The sequence below is a fragment of the Scleropages formosus genome, chromosome 21 (assembly GCF_900964775.1).
Source record: "Scleropages formosus chromosome 21, fSclFor1.1, whole genome shotgun sequence".
NCBI lineage: Eukaryota > Metazoa > Chordata > Actinopteri > Osteoglossiformes > Osteoglossidae > Scleropages > Scleropages formosus.
In genome coordinates this window covers 21,175,393-21,195,326 of record NC_041826.1, presented here as the reverse complement: position 1 = coordinate 21,195,326, position 19,934 = coordinate 21,175,393, and the positions used below count along the sequence as shown (strand labels likewise).

The 19,934-nt window shown below is 44.2% G+C and overlaps 1 protein-coding gene across 3 annotated transcripts in view; it reads right to left on the bottom strand.

The window, feature by feature from the left end:
• Nucleotides 1-2,204: 2,204 nt before the first annotated feature.
• Nucleotides 2,205-19,934, bottom strand: part of LOC108920954 (sodium-coupled neutral amino acid transporter 4-like) — a 28,309-nt gene continuing 10,579 nt past the window's right edge. For 2 of the 3 annotated variants that reach the window (XM_018730100.1, XM_018730101.1), the window contains exons 3-16: nt 14,015-14,287; nt 11,472-11,562; nt 11,213-11,331; nt 9,954-10,204; nt 8,281-8,362; nt 7,741-7,823; nt 7,592-7,650; nt 6,573-6,791; nt 6,376-6,455; nt 6,151-6,251; nt 5,491-5,615; nt 3,007-3,151; nt 2,812-2,900; nt 2,205-2,433 (exon numbers count right to left, since the gene is read on the bottom strand). In XM_018730100.1, coding sequence (XP_018585616.1) covers nt 2,332-2,433; nt 2,812-2,900; nt 3,007-3,151; nt 5,491-5,615; nt 6,151-6,251; nt 6,376-6,455; nt 6,573-6,791; nt 7,592-7,650; nt 7,741-7,823; nt 8,281-8,362; nt 9,954-10,204; nt 11,213-11,331; nt 11,472-11,562; nt 14,015-14,287 — 1,819 coding nt within the window. In that variant the 3' untranslated portion in view covers nt 2,205-2,331. The remainder of the gene's footprint in view (nt 2,434-2,811; nt 2,901-3,006; nt 3,152-5,490; nt 5,616-6,150; nt 6,252-6,375; nt 6,456-6,572; nt 6,792-7,591; nt 7,651-7,740; nt 7,824-8,280; nt 8,363-9,953; nt 10,205-11,212; nt 11,332-11,471; nt 11,563-14,014; nt 14,288-19,934) is intronic. The other variant, XM_018730102.1, reaches the window with a different exon arrangement.

Sequence of the window (19,934 nt, the reverse complement as noted above, 5' to 3'; positions counted from 1 at the left end):
TTATGCATGAACATGGTGTTCGTTATGGATAAACCGCGACTAGCACAGAAATCCAATAACAACTCACCGCTCGGGTTCAGATCAGGGAGGCCGTTCCTCCCAATCACGCCCCTCCAGGTATCACTGTCGCTGCCCACGTGGGCGTTAAAGTCCCCCAGTAGAACGACAGAGTCCCCAGTGGGAGCGCTTTCCAGCACGCCCCCCAGGGACTCTAAAAAGGCCGGGTACTCTACACTGCCGCTAGGCGCATAAGCACAAACGACAGTGAGAGACCGTTCCCTGACCCGAAGGCGTAGGGAGACGACCCTCTCATTCACCGGGGTAGACTCCAACACATGGCGGCTGAACTGGGGGGCTATTAATAAGCCCACACCAGCCCGCCGCCTCTCACCTTGGGCAACGCCAGAATAGTGGAGAGTCCACCCTCGATCGAGTAGAGTGGTTCCAGAACCCAAGCTGTGAGTGGAAGTGAGCCCGACTATATCTAGACGGTATCTCTCAACTTCCCGCACCAGCTCAGGCTCCTTCCCCGCCAGTGAGGTGACATTCCAAGTCCCAAAAACCAGAGTTGGCGCCCGAGGTTCGGGTCGGCCGGGCACTCGGCCCCGACCACCGCCCAAATCACAACGCACCGGCCCCTTATGGTTTCTCCGGCAGGTGGTGAGCCCACCGAAGAGCGGCTCCACGTTGTGGCTTCGGGCTGAGCCCGGCCAGGCCCCGTGGGCATAGACCTGGCCACCAGGCGCTCGCATGCGAGCCCCCCCCCCAGGCCTGGCTCCAGGGTGGGGCCCCGGTGACCCCATACCGGGCGGGGTAACATATTAAACCATTTCATTTGAAATCCCCCCGTCCCCCATCCATATGTAGATTCACAAACCAGTATGTTTACGCATTGTTCACTTGGCTGAAATCTTTCTTTGGTTCTTTCATTGAAAAACACTGCTGTTCAAGGAAGATGTTACATTTTGTCATTCAATCTTTTAACTGCAAATGTTACCGTCATCAGTTATTTTACCAAACATGTACTTCAGACAGAGTTCCTATGTATTTGGCAAGGCACATTTATAATAATAATTATAAAAAAGGTTTTGTTAGATAGCAATTAATCACTTGTAGCTGTTCATTAACAGTAAGAATCAGTAGTGTAAGTGATAGTGAAGGTAATACTAAGTACCGTTTCTTTCATTTCATTCCTTTCAAACTTACACTGCCCTACGTGAACATACTGTATGTAGTGAAATTACAAGGGACAATTCTCCAAGAACCGACATTTTATAACAGGAAAGCAATATTTCCAATCAACTGTTTAAGGTCGATTTTATTATATTTCAAGAATGTTAATTTTTTTTAAAAAAGTTTGTTATGTGGTCAGGACTGCTACGCAAACTGAAATTACAGTACTAATGAGTAAATCACCACAGACATACTGTTGCTTTGTGTGAGTTCCCTCTGGTGCAGGAATCTATTTTCAGTAGGAATATAGTACATAGCAAAGTACATTACAGATTTAGTAGTACGATGTGGATAACCATAAAAATTGTACCGATTCGCACTTCCTAGAAGTTCATAAGTTTTAAAAAAATTTAAAAACTAAATTAAATATAAAAAGGCTATATGTATTTAAATACTATGTTTATAAAAATGCAAACGGGTGTTGACTTTTTTACAATAATAAAACAAGTCACTATTGGTGACAGTCCTTGAATTCAGAAAACCCCCATAATACAAACACATAAACATGTATCAAGGGCACCTGATTAACCTGACAGTTCTTGGTTGGTTGGCATGTTTGCGTGTGGAAAACACATGAATATGAGCATAAAATAAAAGTGCCGTTCATCCATACAGAGAATCCCTGCAAGTGCATGAATATCAAGGGCGTCAACGCACCAGCATGTCCTCACCCACCAACACTGTACAACAACCGTTTCATCTGGTCACTTTTTACAACAATTTTAACTTATAGTTGAGGTTGTTGCAGCTTTTCATCCAGGAGGTTTACGTGCTCACAGCTACACTGGCAAGGCACAAGGATGCAAACAGTCATAGGTTTCGTGAGTAAAAGCGATCACTTAAACTGTTGCTTTGTCGTCTATGGTGAGCAGCTACGCAGCAGAACACGTTACGATTTGGCTCGTGCTCTGGTCCGAGAAGAACGTTCCTGTAGACCGACATGACCAAGACATCTGACAGAAGGAAAAACAGCAAAAAAAAAAGAAAAGAAAAGCTCAGTCTTGAAACTCTTTGGGTTGAAGCTCTCCTGCACAGCAATCCTACTCAAGCTTGGATCATCCAGGAGGGGGCCTGTTCTGCTCTCCAGCTCTGTAGCCTTTAGTGGCCTCCATAATCAGATGGGTTGTGGACCCAGTCCAGGATGATCAGACTCAGGCTTCCAATCATGAAGACAATACCCACCATGAGGAACACGAGCGCCTGGAGAGGAGTCAGAGGACACCATTTAATACTGACAGTGGTGTAGGACAGCTGGTGGCAAAGCTGATTGTGGGTCTGCTTTCAATGGCAAGGTGGTGTGAAATTACAGGTCTGCTGCACAAGGCATTAAGGAGGTGGCGTAGCGAATACCGTGACTTCTCATGAAAGGGTTACAAAGCATTCTGAACACGGTTCTCTAGAGTGAAACACCAAGCTGTATAAGTGAGAACATTGAAAGGCTGTGTCATGTCGATAGGGACGTGCCGAGAAGCTGAATCACACTGTACGATATTAGCCATATTTCATGAAATGTCATATTAGAAGACATGCATGCGCCTCAATCCAGAAAATTATATAATGTCTGCTTTGACATCTTACCGAGATCTTCTGAATTAAACTTAATTTCACAAGTCGAAGGCAGAAGGCAGCAGGCAGAATGAAGATCAAGATGGCGGCTGCAGAGGAGCCTAACGAAGAAAAGAATCTCTGATCTCAAATATGTTCCCTTCACCCCTGAAAACTAACTCTGATTCATTGTCAGCCCTCTGACGTTGAGTGGACAGGACGACTCACCGATGAAGCCGAAGATGTCACGGATAGTAGGGACAAAGATCACCAGGAGGTCGTTGAAGGTCAGAATGACAACGGCTATGAGTGCATGTCGAAACCAACTGAAATCTCTTCCGCTGAAGAGCAGCGCGTTAATTGATGTGCGGATCTGGGGGGAAACGTGCAGTGGACAGCATAGTCAGAAGAAGCACAGCGCAGCGCTGAGGGTTTAGTGAAAACCTGAGAGGGAACAACTGTATTTACAAAATGTAAATATCGATCGTGTGAAGTTCAGTCTGTACCTGTATGCATTGTCAAAACAGGATATGACCCATGGCTGCACCAGTATGGCTTCACTAGAAGTCCTACACAACCACTAAGTAACTTCTGGACATTTTCAGCAGGCCAGACACAGAGCTGCTCCTCTCATTAGTGGTTAATAGCATTAAGAGTTAATAGCATTAATAGCAAAAATTAGTAAGACAGGATCTAAAGCTACTTCATCTCACAAACAGAAAAGTATACAAACAGATGGAAGTTATGGACAAAGGATGACTGTGCTTGCCAATACTGATGGCCCTATTTTAACCACACCCTGGGTACATTCTGGATATTTTCATAAACCAGCGATAAATGCAAAAAAAGAAAAAAAAGAAAAAAAATGCTGCCTGTACACCAGCACCCACTGTACCTCTCCAGTGGCAGTTTCAGCAACCTGGGGCTCCCCCTCATATAGAGCGAAGGTGCTCCTTAGTCGCCAAGAATGGGATCCCATTAAGTTTTCGTCATACAAGTAGGGAAAAGCTGAACGAAGGATGACTGTGGTGTAGGACAGCTGGTGGCAAAGCTGATTGTGGGGGAGGTTTCAATGGCACTGTGGTGTGAAATTACAGGTCTGCCTGTAAACCATGTAGGGCAATCACATATAAAGGTTGCATCAGCCTGAGGGGGCGGAGCTGATGGTATTTGCCATGCACAGCAGAAGTAGCCATATTGTACCTGTTCCTATCTGTCTTTCCATAAAAAAAATTATTTGTTCACCTGGCTCTCATTGATAACATTTATATTTGCTTGGATAGTCATTTCTGAGTAGATCAAGATTTTTTCTGTACTACTTTTAGTGACTGAAATGTTAAACAGTTTAAATTCAGTTTTATTTTTTTCTTTTTTTTTTTTTTAACATTTTCTCCAAAGGGACATACATCTCAGAGAATAACACAAAAGTACATGATATAAATATAAGATCTAATCTGAAAAAGTAAGTTTTTGAAATCCCAGTATTGTCATAATTAGGGCACTGGACAAACCCTTCAATATAATCCTCATTTTGAGATCTTATAGACACCTTTAAGTGAAATGATTTCTTTAAAATGTGACTAACTATTGATGAGGTTGTATTAATTTGCTTCTATAATAACTAATAACGGGGGGTGCAGTGGCGCAGCAGGTTTGACCGGGTCCTGCTCTCCCGTGGGTCTGAAGTTCGAGTCCTGCTTGGGGTGCCTTGCAACAGACCGGCATCCCGTCCTGGGTGCGTCCCCTCCCCTTCCAGCCTTACGCCCTGTGCTGCCGGGTTAGGCTCCGGTTCCCCGCGACCCCACATGGGACAAGCAGTTTCAGATGATGATGAATAATAACCCTTTGCTGAAATTGTAAGCCAAGTTGCTCAGAAAATAAAGTTTGGGCAGCAGAGAAATACAGTCAGTGTTCAGTCAAACCCTGTTCAAGAGAAAGTGGTGACAGGCCAACATATCTGGGGCTGACTGGCTCTTACTGCCCCCCGCCCCCGGCTACAGCCAGTCACTTATCTCCCCCTGCTGGACATTAAACTTGAAGCACATTTTATGTTCACCGGCCAATTTGGAGCCAGTTCCTTCCATTTCCTGCAACATATGTCCCACAAAGCACTTATGAAAACTACAGTTATACCTGTTTCAAGACAAATAACACTGTGAAGGGAAAGGAGGCTTGATATGACAGTAAAATATTAAGTTTATTTTTTTGGGCATCTTGCACAATCAGTTCAAAACTTAGATCACCATCCTGTAAAGACCTTTTTGGAGAGAATGTAATAGGTGAGCTTCCGATCAAAAATAACACACAGTAAATGGACAACTATGGGACAGAGAGGAAAATGAAACCCTGTGAATCCCCTAAGAGTGCATCTAAACTTCCATTTTTGTCCCATTTTGCCAACATATCTGTTGAGGCTGCCTGTGCATCAGGGGCAGGAGGTCACAGGGTGACAAATCCCTTTCTCCTGCACTCTTGACCACACTGCCCAAACCGGTCATGCAGTGAGGGCAATGCAGCCAAGTACATTAAGTGTGTGTAGTGAAGTGCACTTTATTAGGAGCCGGGAAGGTCTCCAAGTACACAGAAGGAAATGAAGAGACGCAGATGATGTAAATGTTGTTTTTACACCAGAGGGAGACGCTGTGTCTGCAGTGTCCACACTGCAGTTAGATATTGGGTTATACGTGTGTGAAATGTGTAAACTGTACTCACTGGGAAAAGTACGAGGGGCACTGTGAGAGTCACAGCTGTCAGCACAGCCAGTTGCACCAAGAGGAGCAGAGTGTCGAACCGGTACACCTTGGTGAATGTGTGCAGTAGCTCTGCCTCCACCTTATCTGCGAGGCAAAGGAAGTACATTTAATGCCACTGATAAATACAAACTGTCCACACCATTTCCTGAAAGCTGCAGCAAGGCCTTCTACCACTCAGGTAGAGAGACGAGGTAAACGGGAGCAACTCCGTGTTAAAGCAGAGGTGGCACAGTGGCACAGTGAGTAGCTGTGTCTCACAACGCCTGGGTGGTGACGTGGGTTCAATCCCCACTCAGTCTGTGTGGAGTTTGCATGTTCTCCCTGTGTCTGTGTGGGTTTCCTCTGGGTGCTCTGGTTTCATCCCACACGTCAAAAAACACGCTGTTCAGGCTCGCACATAGTGTGTGAGTGACAAAGAGAGCGTGTTCCACTGATGTATGGATGAGTAACCCATAGTAAGTAGTGTATCTAGCAGTGTAAGTTACTATGGTGAATAAGGTGTGTGGGCGGATACGTAGAGTTCATTGGAAATTGCTTCAGAGAGAAGTTTCCGCTAAATAAATGTAAAGTGAGACAGTGTGCACATGTACGTGCTCGTCGGTGTATCAATGGGCTGTACCATAGAAGGTGAGGTAGCCAAACAGGGCTGAGAGCAGGTACATGATGAGCATGGCGAAGATGGACAGGTTGGACACGCGCTGCATCTTTTGACGCGTCCGACTGCAGATTCAAAAAGTAGATGTTAAATTCAAAGCCTGTGCAGGGAGAGATCGCACAGAAAAAGCCTCAGCGGTGGCTTCTGGGCCAAGAGGCAAAGGAACAGGAAGGAAGTGTGTGTTCTCACTCTTTGAGCTCGTTGTACATGGGCAGGATTGTTGGGTGGCACACAAATGCAAAGACCAGGATGGGAAGGGAGTAGGCAGTCTGGGGAGGAAAGCAGAGAAGAACGGTACAAAGATGTTGTCAGGGAGAACATGGAAGGGGTGCGCGCAAACAAACGGCAAGTGCCACGCGGTCATCCTATGTCTCAGACACTCGTACCTGCGAGTTGAAAACAAAGTACTTGGGCTGGCACATGTCCTCATGCTGCTCGTGGTCCTCGTGAGCACTGGGGTGATACAGTGCCCCCGTAGGGTCAGGCAGGTCATTCAGAGGCATGTTGTGGAGTGGCTCCAGCTGGGAGCCATTGACACTGTGGTTGAGGACAGAGTCCAGGAGGAAGGGCAGGGGGCAGGGCAGCTGGGTCTTTTTGTAAATGAGCTGTGGAAAGGAGATTGCATCAGGTGTGCAAGGTTCCCAAAGCCTTTTTACTGACCGTCCATTTTGGTCACGATCTAAAATGAACTTCTGAGATTCCTCACGCACGCATGTTTAGAGTGACACTAAACACAGGGTGACTGCCTTTTGAAATATTACACATTTAAAGGAGAGGGGTGTCCCCTTTGTTACCATGATTTTAACACCATTCAGACTGGAAAGGCACAGCTGGGCCTGAAGCTGAGCCCTGTTCTCTGTTAAAATAATTTCTCATTGAAGTATAGAGTTGAACCCACACTTATTAGACAGCATTTTAAAACGATGGAAAAACTATAAGAAGTAGACACGGCAAGGCTACATGAATTACAGAAATAGTTTCTTTTTCCCGTCAAAGCCACTGTATATTATATTACTTTAGGTGACACAAAAAAAAACGTCTTTTTCAGAGTCTCAAAAAAGAAACACAGCTGAAGGAACTGATTTACATATCCTTTGAGCTCTTTGTCTACGTCCAGGCAGATCCACAAGACTGGCTGTGCATGAAATAAATGCGTTGTAAATGCAGCAGTCTTCTTCGTCAGCAGTGACCGCGGTGCTATATGAGTCAGTCATGAGTCATAACGAGCCGAACGCTGCGCCTTTGTGACAAAAAAAATAAAAAATTTTTTGCACTATTACACCTGCAGGCACCAGGCGATGTGTCGCCGACATGGTGAAAAGACAGCTGTGTGACAGTATGTGAAACGGCTCCCTGTGGCGCTACAGCTGATGTGACCAAAGTGAACCGAAGACACTGCACTTACTGTTCCCAAGAAGAAGACCATACAGGCGAGTGAAAAGCAGCTGGTGTAGCCGAGGTAGCCTGCGAACAGAGACATGAGGCAGAAGCAGCTGAGAGACAGACACCGCAACACATTCTGCAGCGAAACGATGTGTTCTCGGCTGGACTTACCAAGGTTCTTGAGAACGCTGAGAGGAAAGATGATCAAAAGTGACACTATCACCACCAGGTAGTTGCCATTGAGAAACCATTCACTGAGGGACAAGGAAAATTAAAAATAAATGTATTTTTATATTCAAGTGAAAAAAACTTAGATATAATCTCCTATAATTCTGTACAACATGCAAGTATGTCTGTGAGTGACGGAGAGAGTGCGTTTTCCACTGATGTATGGATGAGTGACCCAGTGTAAGTAGTGTATCTAGCAGTGTAAGTCACCGCGGTGAATAAAGTGTGTGGGCTGATAACACTACATAGAGTTCATTGGAAACTGATCTGGAGAAAAGCATCTGCTAAATAAATAAATGTAAATGTAAGTATGTGAAAGGTATTACTGCAGGACTCTGGTCCTCTAGGAACACACATCACCTATTCCACACTCATGACTAGCTCCTGAGAAAGATGTGGGGGAGACATAACCTGTGAATCTTTCTGCCTCAACTAGGCCGCTTGCATGTGTCAAGAACGTGACCACAACCAGTACAAACTTACCTAGAGTTTTCCTCCAGGTGCGTGAAGGAGCGGATCACTTCGGGCAGTTCGTACTTTATAATGAAGAGGTAGCTTGATATGGCTGTGATGTCGCAGCAGAAGGGTAGTGTTGAAACGCAGTGCAAAGAACAGGCAGTATCTCAATCCAACACGACGGCAAATACTGTGAATTCCTTATTGTGGTGGAGGAATCAAGCAAGAAATGACCACACTTCATGTTTCTGCCCCACACAGTAGAACGCTATTGGCCAGTATTGCACTTTGCATTTCTGCATCACACTGCTAAACATAGGTAGGATGTAGGTCTCCTGGTGTGTCCCTCTCACAAGGAAGAGTGCTGTTCAATTTCACTTTATGTTTCCATCTCACATAAATATTATACCTGGGATTGTTTACAATACAGTCTGATAGGGCAAAACAAACTGATAGCTGTCAGCTGCAGAGAATATCGTCATTTAAATAAATTAGAAAAACAAAGATGTGCTCAACTTGTAGTAAAATTAGGAACGAAGTGCTTGGGTGCTCGAAACCCCCCCCCACTCACCCATTGTACACAGGAGCACACACCTCAAGCTTACCGAAAAATTTTCTATTGTGGAATATGCCTCACGCCGAAGAAGGCTTTCCCGCCAAAACATGTACATTGGCGTGAGGCATGTCCCGAAATAGTTTTTCCATAAGCTTGAAGTGTGCTTTGCATCATTGCTCAAAACTTTAAACACATATTACAACTGCCTTGCATTTTTCAAAAGAGTGGCGAAATAAACAGCTGCTGAACAAGCTGTAGATTATCCTCAGTCTTCTACATGGATCAGTTTTGGGCCCCATCTGTGAAGTACCTCCTCTCTGTCATCCTGTACCTCCATGTAACACCTCCAGCTTCAAGCTGATGTGCAGTTGTTGTCTATGCTTATACTTATGCTTTCATTTCTGATTCTTATGCCCATACAGGGAATTAGTGAATTTCCAGTGATGTGTGGGATAATATAAGGCATCACAGAGCTGCAGATGAGCACAACTACCCTGGTCTGTTTTTCTTTTTTTTTTTTTTTTTTTTTTTTTTTTTTAACTGGGCCTTCTTATTTATGCTGTGCCATAAACACTGCTACCCAGGTGCGTGCATGAGCTGTCCCGGCTCTAGGAGGTGCTAGGAGAGTAGGGGAGAGAGAGAAAACCAGTCTGCTCTGTTCTCGTCCGAAAAGACTTGCACTTTCATACCCCTGCGGTGCTGTTTGGGTTGCTGACAACTTACAAAAAGTATTACATGGAGTTACTGAGAGTAAAGAAAAGTGCATTTCATGACCAGATTGAGACATACAGATGCAGACACGCACATTTAGCCCAACACCACTGATCTGCGGGCATACATTACGTGAGTAGCTACATATGGAACTGATGATACCTCTCGCCTGATCCATATAACATCAAACTTAAACTCTGGGAGTAATGAACCTACTCGGTCCCAATTTAGTTGGTAAATGGAGATGCAACTACAGTAAATGGTATTCCAGTGTACTAAGTTCTGCACGAATTAATGAATGAAGTCACCTGGACGCTTCTCTTCCAAAGACACTGCGCAGGTTTCATAAAACTGACTTAGTAAGAAGTTACCACTCTTACCCATTTTAATGCATTTAGAATCACATATCATTTAGTAGGACATAGATCATTACCTCCAAAATTCTGAAACATTATCGATCCAAATGTGACAATCTTCCCTGGCCAACCAAAAGCCCTCTCTCCCAGTTTCTCGTAGATAAGGGAGCCTACAGAAGGATGTGCGTCAAGTTTACATGGCAAGTTTGCAGAAGAAGTAATGTCCTGAAGGATGACAGAAATAAAGTACCTACTTCCCTCTTTTGCTGCCACAAGCAACAGATGAATAGAATATATAGACAGGATTGCCACACCGAAGAGCAGAATGCTGAAACACAGGAACACAAGCAAGGTGCTCAAACCACTCTTTTCATCCTAATCCAGAATAAAAAATATTCACTTTGTGATTAATTCAATATTTTAATTCAATTAACTCTAAAAATCAGCAAACATGGTTTGTTGTGTACCTTCCCCATCAAGAGTCAGCTGAGTAAACCTGCAAATAGGGTTGGATGCCTCGCTCAAGAACAAAGCTAACCCCCCCCCCCCTCTTGGGAACTGTTCAAAAAACATTTTTTGGCTAAAGGTCCGGAATTTGCACGAGTCTAACATAAGAATATGGAAAGAGGCAACATTTCCACTGAGCACTGTCTACTCACCCTACCTAACAGTTTGTCACATTTTCTGAAACGGCTACTAAATGCATCTTCTGGTGTCATAACGGTACGTCCTCTAGTATCTAGGGCAAAAAATATTCACAGGAAAGGGGAAGAACTTTGGTGGGGTGCAGAATCTCATTGTTTTGACAATGAAAGATCAACGGTTTTGAAAAGAACAAAAAACAACGCTTGCTTTTCCAATAAGGTTTTCTGGCAGTGGTCTTAAGATTAGTCTCTCTGACTGTGATCAAGGCACAGGCATACCAGGAACTCCCGAGAGCTCAGGTAAAACCTCCAGCTGCTCAGCTCCATTGGGAGAGGCCATTACAGCATGTACAACTGGGTTAATGTCACACAGTACTTTAATATGTAATCCATAATGAGAAAAGTGGAACACCACAAAATCCCTTTTGACTTTTGCGCCAACAAGCAGCCTACGATGAAAATCAATGTACTTTTGATGGAAAGTTTAAAGGCTAAAGTTCTAGGAGTATTAGGACATTTTCTGCCTCAATAATTAACTACATCACTTTAGCAACATAACCATCTACGCAAAAAGAAAAAAAGAAAAAAAAAAAAGAGTATCAGAAAGAAAAACAAATAGTTACTATTAAGCAACCTTGAAGTTAAGAGATGAGGCACACTTGCGGGTAGAACATTAACTGAGGAACACTCACACGAATAGTAGGATGCCTGTGTTGGCCATGGCGTAGGACAATCCCAGGATTCCACTGCCTATCATGGCATTGCTCAGGTTGAAGACTGACATCCCAAAGGAAGTATGTCCCGGCTCCTCCTTACAAGCAGTGCGAACATGAGCCCATGCTGAAGTTTTACATCTAAAAACCTTGTTCACATGATGCAGGAGATAGAGCAATAGCCAACCTATTTCATGTGTAGAGCATCAGTGAGGAACAAAGTCCAAGGAAAACTTACATCCTCTTGATACTCTTCATACTTCTTCCTCTTCATCACTCCATTTGTCAAAAACTTCTGATTCTCTGTGCAATCTTCATCACAGAATTGGCTGAAAAGCAGGAAAGATTTAAAAGGTGGGAGATGACTAATCTCCACATGGACTCATTACAAATGAAAATAAATACATCCATTACTGTCTGAGAAAACAAGTACAGGCAGTCCCCAGGTTACAAACGTCCGACTTACGCCAGTTAATTTGTAACCTTAAGTAACACACACACATTTTTCAGAACCGCTTGTCCCTTACGGGGTCACGGGGAACCGGAGCCTACCCGGCAACACAGGGCGTAAGGCCAGAGGGGGAAGGGGACACACCCAGGACGGGACGCCAGTCCGCCACAAGGCACCCCAAGTGGGACTCGAACCCCAGACCCACCGGAGAGCAGGACTGCGGTCCAACCCACTGCGCCACCGCACCCCTTAAGTAACAATCAAATGAAAACTTCAAAATTAAGCTTATTGTTCATTCATTATGGTTCGTAATGACAAACAGATGCTACTTTATGACGCGCTTCAAAACATTGAGCATCTACAGCGGTTCATCGGCTCATGAGCCTGAGGTAGGACAAAACTTCCTTCTTTTCAGTTGGACCACGTTGCTGTTAACAGTGTCTTGTTGTGTTACTGTATTTGGCTTTAATTTTTTTTGTTTATATCCTCCTAACCATGGCACCATAGCGTGAATGTGATACAAGTGATGTTGATGCATCAAAGAAAAGGAAAATGATCACGATTGAAACTAAAGTGGAAATAATAAAGTGATCGGAAAAAGGTGAAACACCAACACTGGAAAAGCGAACATTAAAGTTTCTTTAATGTTTTTCTCTGTTTCTCTCTTTCTCTCGCACTCGGCTACAAAAGACATTTCTTCCCAGTTGCAGAATCTCACTCCAGACAACCCCCCCGCATTCTGAAACCTCCCTCGCTCTGCTCTTCAAGTCCTGTCCCTCATCGTTCCCCAGTCCCGCTCCACGTCTCTTTGATAACGACTGCCTGCCTTGTCCCTCGATTACAATTTCAGATCCTCGCTTCGGTTAGTTCGCTGATCAACCGACCATTTGCCCATCCCAGAGCATGAGAACATGTCTAGTCCTTTGATTCTGAATAAATGATCCTGCACAAGGGTCCAGACTCCTCCATGTCCTCTGTTCATCATCACAGTAGTAACATTTATCATCATCCCTTTATACGTCTGTCTCTGTTATAAATACTGTAGTTACATTTATTATTATTATTAGTTATTATTATCATTACAAGGGGGGTGCAGTGGCGTGGTGGGCTTGGCCGGGTACCGCTGTGTGGCAGGTCTGGGGTTCGAGCCTTGCTTGGGGTGCCTTGTGGAGGACAGGCGTCCCCTTTGGAGTGTGTCCCCTCCCCTTTCAGCCTTGTGCCCCGTGTTGCCAGGTTAGGCTCCAGTTTGCCGTGACCCCACTTGGGACTAGCAGTTGCAGACAGTGTGTGTGATTATAATTACAGTAGTTACATTAAAGATGTTTTAGTGTATCCAGAAGTGTTTCTTTAATTTTTTTCTGTGCATAGAAAGGTACACGATATAATATATACTGACTAACATTTGACAAACTGACATTAGATACCCACCATACCTAACTGTTCCAACTTAAAGACAGACTGAGGACACGGAACTCGTTCATAACCTAGGGACTGCCTGTATTCAAAACAAACTTATACTCTGAGTCACAATCTGTGCATCAGTCGCTTACATAATACTGCACATGTCAAACAGCTACTGTTCATACGTGCAGCACAATGCAGACACTTACCTGCATTTGTTTTTTCTTCATTTTAGTATTGATTTTAAGTGGCTCTGTAATTCAAGACACCCGTGCGTATGAAATTTCATCTAAGTCCATCTGTTATTCTAAACAAACCAGGCAGCACAGTGGCACAGTGAGTAGCGCTGCTGTCTCATAGCACATGGGTGGTGCAAGAGAATGTGGAGTTGATCCCCACTCAGTGTGTGTGGAGTTTGCATGTTCTCCCTGTGTCTCTGTGGGTTTCCTCCGGGTGTTCTGGTTTCCTCCCACACTCCAAAGACATGCTGCTCAGGTTCACCCATAGTGTGTGAGTGACAGAGAGGGAGTGTGTGTGTTCCACTGATGTATGGATGAGTGACCCAGTGTAAGTAGTCTATCTAGCAGTGTAAGTCACTGCAGTGAATAAGGTGTGTGGGCTGATAACACTACATAGAGGTCATTGGAAGTTGCTTTGGAGAAACGTGTCAAATAATGTATTCTCAAGGGTGAATTATCTTACCCAAGAATCACAAATTTCTAAGTCCCCCATGCTACACCAGCTAAGGTGCCTTCACCACCGGTGTTCACTGTAGACCACCACCAACACTGGATGCATAAAAAAAACCTCCAAATACAAGGAAAAATTATTATTCTATGCTTGGAAAAAATGCTTAGACTGAAGTATATGTCAATCACATAGCACAATAATCATTTAAATGAGAACTCAACATGTACTCAAAGACCAACCTGTTTATCGTGGCCTTCTCAGAGTCTATGGGCTCGGTGTATTGGTCATTGAGGCTGTCTGTGCTGTCATCATCCGCCTCGGTGCAGACCTTCTTCAGCTCCATGCGTTCCACAGGCATTGTTTCCCCCCCACACGGATAGGGTTCTGGACCACAGAAGGGCTGCAGCTCGCTTCTCCAGCAGGGAGAGAGTGCTGGAACACAGTGTGTAGCACTACACTTGGGCAGCTTTATACTCCCGGGATCCTGATCTTCACAATGTAGGCGCTGTACCCTGAAAATGAGCCAAAGCAAACAACAATAGCACAGATGATGAGCACTGGGACTATAGAATAACTAACTTACCAAAAGAGGTGTATAACAAGTGTTCCTTCTTCTGGTGTTCCTTTAAGCCAAGTGCTTCACTTGATCTGATCCCCCTCTTTTTAAAAATTGACAACACAGAACTCGGTCATAATGACAGAGAAAAAAACTAAACTAAGAAATACAAAAATATACACAGACAAGAGGTAAATAGGGCACAAGGTTACAATTTTTAGTCAGGCTGGTCAGGTGGCAGAATCTAAGTAATTTCCAAAAAGCAGCCTGATTGTTGCATTCATTCATTTAGCTGATGCTTTTCTCCAAAGCAAATTACAGTGTTATGGTTACAATTATTTACCCAGTTATACACACACACACACACACACACACACACACACACACACACACACACACATTTTCAGAACCGCTCGTCCCATACAGGGTTACGGGGAACTGGAGCCTACCCGGTAACACAGGGCGTAAGGCCAGAGGGGGAGGGGACACACCCAGGACGGGATGCCAGTCCGTCGCAGGGCACCCCAAGCGGGACTCGAACCCCAGACCCACCGGAGAGCAGGACTGTGGTCCAACCCACTGCGCCACCGCGCCCCCCCCACCCAGTTATATAGCTGGGTAATTTTACTGCAACAATTTAGGGTAAACACCTTGCTTAAGGGTACAACAGTCAGAGGTGAGATTCAAACCTGCAATCTGTGAGTCCAAAAACAACAGTTAACCAGTACGCTATTAGCTGTCACCAGCATTTTTAGGAATGTTAAACCTACTTAAACACTTCTGTCTTTACACATGTCACTGAGAAACAGCCTTCCCCCTGTGCCACAAGTGCTGTGTGAAAGATGACAAATCTAGAGTTTGTCATTTTAATTCCATGACCTCTTACTTCCACAACACTGAAAGGGAGCTTTGCGCACACTACACAAAAAAAAAAACCCTTTATGAACTGAAGCACTGATTTATCTACAAAGAAAATAAAAAGCTCACATTCCGGCTTGGCGAAAGGACCAGAGAGCACATTAGCAGCATCTCTTTCAAATGTTCAGAAGAACCAGCCATTTATAACCTGTAATTCTTTAAACATTTTGTTATACTGCCATCAATGCCCGACATCCATTTCTTTCTCATATAATCTGATGTGAAATTTCACAAGAAAGTTTTCTTTACAGTCAACTGGTAGGCAGAAATAAGGTTACGCAGCCAAGTTCAGTACAAATGCCATTGAGCAAAAACTGCCCGTTAACCTGAAAGTATTCCAACTAATAAACAGGCCTCTTATTTCAATGAAAATCTCTTTTGCCACTGGCACATTTTGCTATTATCCAGTGAACGCAATTGGTCAGAGTGACCACACCTTTGGGTTTACCATTTACTCACACTGTGCTGTCATATTTCTAGATGGTTACCACCTGAAGAAAACCAGCCTGCTGCCCATTCACACACCAACTGGCCCCCAGAAGACCTGCGCATGCCCTCCAAGGCTTTCAAAGCTCTCTCGTGCCTCTTTGCCTCCTGACAGACACAAATTAAGACAGACCTGTATAAACAGACCCTGTCCATGTGGAAATACTAATAGGGAATACTATGAGATGATGTACATTTATTTATTTAACACACACTTTTCTCCAATGCAGCAGACAACTCAGAATACCACATCAAACACCTCTTTGAATGCATGAGCACATAAATACTTGGCCCTGTCATCGCCTCCCATGGATTCAAATATCACTGTTACGCTGATGACATCCAGCTATTCCTCTCCTTTCCACCTGAAGCATGAGACATTTCTGCGCAATCGCTGCCTGCCTGTCAGACATCTCTGCATGGATGTCTGATCACCACCTCCAACTCAACCTCTCCAAAACAGAGATCCTACACCTTCCAGCTGGCCTGTCCTCCTGTCACAATCAATCGATCCAACTGGACAACTCACTCATTTTGCCCACCTCCTCGGTCAAAAGTCCGGGAGTGACGATAGACTCGAGTCTATCTTTCTCTCAGCAAATTGAAGCCACAACCCGGACCTGTAAATATATCCTGCATAACATCCGCAGGATCCGTCTTTACCTCAAGACGGACTCTGCCCAACTACTTGTCCATGCCACGGTGACATCCCATCTGGACTATTGCAACTCTCTTGTGTGGCCTTCCTGCTATTGTCATCAAGCCTCTAGAGCTGATACAGAATACTGCTGCCTGAGTTGTGTTTGACTTGCTGAAGCATTCACATGCATCTTCCCTACTCGTTTCTCTGCACTGGCTTCCAATAGCTGCCCAGATCAAATTTAAGACCCTGGTTATTGCCTACAAATGCATAAATAGAGCTGCTCCTAGATATCTACAAGACTTGATCATCTGATACACCCCAATCAGACTGCTACACTCCTCCACATATCCCCAGTTGGTGGTCCCACGAACGAAAGGTAAAGCGCGAAAGGTTCTCGGTTCTGGCTCCGTTGTGGTGGAATGACCTCCCCTTCTCAGTCAGAACTGCCGAATATCTGGCCACATTTAAAAAGGGTCTTAAAACTCATCTCTTCCAGACTCACTGCGCCCATCATCTCATAAGTTCATGTAAGGTATACTGTAAATGTTTATCCACTATAACTTTAAGATCATGCCTTGATAAACCTTTACACAGCTACTCCTGTAATGTAACATAAATGTGTATATGCATCTCAAAAAAAAAAAAAAAACTACTTGGAAGGTGCTCTGGAATTGTCGATATTCTGGTAAAGTTAAATGCAGCTACTTGTGTGATGAACATCGGTGCGTACGGTGAAATAAATTACTGTTACTGTACTTAAGAATCACATCTGCAACTATATCTTTCTGCTACTGTAACGCACACATTGTATTTTCTATGAGATGTACGTCGCTTTGGAGAAAAGCGTCTAAATGAAAAATGTAAACACAGTTCATCAGCTATTGTCAATATAGTTCAATGACTAATCATTGAGAAGCTTTGCTGAAACATTAGTAAATGTGATTTTTTTTTCCTGCAGTTTAAGAGCCTGAAATAAAACCGAGCTGCCAGGTCTGTCATGGTTGGTGGTGTTGTGTCTACAGTAGTATGGGACACAGTGCTTTCATCATCATTTGACAGTAGTCAATACATTATGAAAATAGCCAGCAGAGCTGTTAACACAAGTACATAAAGACAACAATTAAAGAGGCCATTCATTGAGGTTTGCAATTTTTTTTTTTTTTTTTTTTTTTTTTTGCAGAAAACAATGCTCATTTAAGAGCCATTGTCAAATATGACTTTTTACTCCATCTGGAAGTATTGTTTTTGATAAAATGGGTGAAAATTTTAAACCTTTTGTCACTCTCACTAGAAATAAGCTGTAATGAATTTAGCCTCAGAAGCACTGACAGTTGGTTTAGAGATGTCGCCTTCAACAGTGTGTCCAAGCACACAGATGGAAGAACAAAGTGCTCCATTGAGCCACCCCAGATGCTGCCGTCACCCTCTGTCCCCACTGCCTCTTTTCCCATTAAAGCATCTCAGGACTGGGACTGAGCTACTGTGAGCCAGGTGGTCCTGCTGTACTCCCCATCCAAAGCACCAGACTTGTCTCGGCCTTATCAAATTTCCCTAACCATGTGGACCAGTAGAATCCAAAACAGCTCCTCTTCTTCCCTTTCTAAGGAGGACAAACACTTGCTTACAGCGAATCCGTATTTATATTAAAGTTGTATTATTATTCACAAGTTGTCAGAGCACAAATATAAAGAAATTCCTGCATTACCTTATGTGCCACCGTACCCCTGAGACGTGCTTTTCTCAGGAAGTGTTGATGCCGCAGTTCTGCACACAAGTTAAGGAATCAGGTACAGACACACTCATTAAAAGTGAAGGGAGGGGTGTCATCCAACCAATCACGAAGGCAGGAGGATCTGCCCCGCCTTCAGTTTTGCACACAAACACACACACACACACACACAGAGTTGGGGGATATGGAGAGACCCTTTGTTTCCAAAGCTGGGCTTCATTCCAGATGGCAGGATACCAGTCACTGGATGTTTTACCCTCAGCCCCAGGTGGGTATACCCATCTAGAGGCAGCGGCCTCCTAATGACTTCCCTTCTCCAAGATGAGTGCCCCCCAAGGCCCATTTCCACTGCAATCCGCAAATACGTGCCGCCGGCCACTCTCACCACGGTATGCCCAGCAGGGAACTCATCTTTACAAATGAGCATAGATCCCTTCGATGTGTCTGCACCCTGGCTACTGTCCCCAAGAAAAACTTACAAGACATGTAAATATCTATAAGCCTGCAAATATGAGCAATAAACACATGCTGAGAAAGGAGACTGTGGTATGAAACTTCCACGCATTTGACAAAGCCCAGCCAATACTGCCATACTGTACCTTTAGCATCTTTATTGTTTTTAAAAACATCTGCTGTACATTAAACTGTATCGAACATACAGATGTCCACAAGGTCTAAAAACTAATACTTAAAAAAATTACACATTTTGACACAAGGACACCTAACCTTGTGCACAGAATATAATTTCTAATCAGACGGTGTGACATTCATCATGTGACCAGAAACAAGGTTCATTACTGGGCATAAAGGGGGTGCAGTGGCGCAGTGGGTTGGACCACAGTCCTGCTCTCCGGTGGGTCTGGGGTTCGAGTCCCGCTTGGGGTGCCTTGCGGCGGACTGGCGTCCTGTCCTGGGTGTGTCCCCTCCCCCTCTGGCCTTACGCCCTGTGTTGCCGGGTAGGCTCTGGTTCTCCGCGACCCCGTATGGGACAAGCAGTTCTGAGAGTGTGTGTGTGTGTACTGGGCATAAATAAGTACATATATTAAATAGATACCCTTGTGCCTTTATATTAATTTACAGATAATCCAACAGGAGCCACTACGTTATTTGCTGAGTGAATTCATGAGAACATCAGAGCAGACCATAGCTGCACACACCTACTATTGCATAGTACACACATTCCCATTCCATTATGGAATTCCTTAATTCTCCAATTCTATTTTGAACTCAGACGTTTAGTAAGAAGTACAATATTCACCATCTTTTGGCCCGAATCACAGAAAACAGACAAGGGAGGAAAAACAAAACAGGAAGTTCTCAGTTTTCCTGTTTTTTTTTTTTAAAAAAGTAAATTCTCACACTAGCCCTAACCCTAAACCTTATGTCTCAACATGTGAAAGTCAGAGAAAAAAAATTCTCCTTCAGCACAGGGCACTCTTCCTTACACTGATTTGTTTATAGAACACAGAGTCATCTCTCTGTCACTATGCCAACCAGACCTCAATAACCTCTTTTTTTGTCTTTTCATCCTGTATCGGTGTTGGTTGTTTCCTGGGCCACTGGGTAACATTCCCCCAGCCTGAGAGCTGGAGATACCGAGTTATCAACTCTTATTCGCTGATATTATTGTTGGTCAACACTGGTTGCACCCTGTTCCTGTCTGGGCACAGATTAAACAGGCCGAGCCCTTCAATTTTACTGGGTCACCCCTTGGCTGGGGTTCGAGGGTTGAAGTAGAGAAACACAGGCCAGATGTTTGAAATCATGGCGGTGGTGGGGTTTAAAGGCCATGCAGCTGTATTTGCCAACAAACAGCACAGCAGTTGG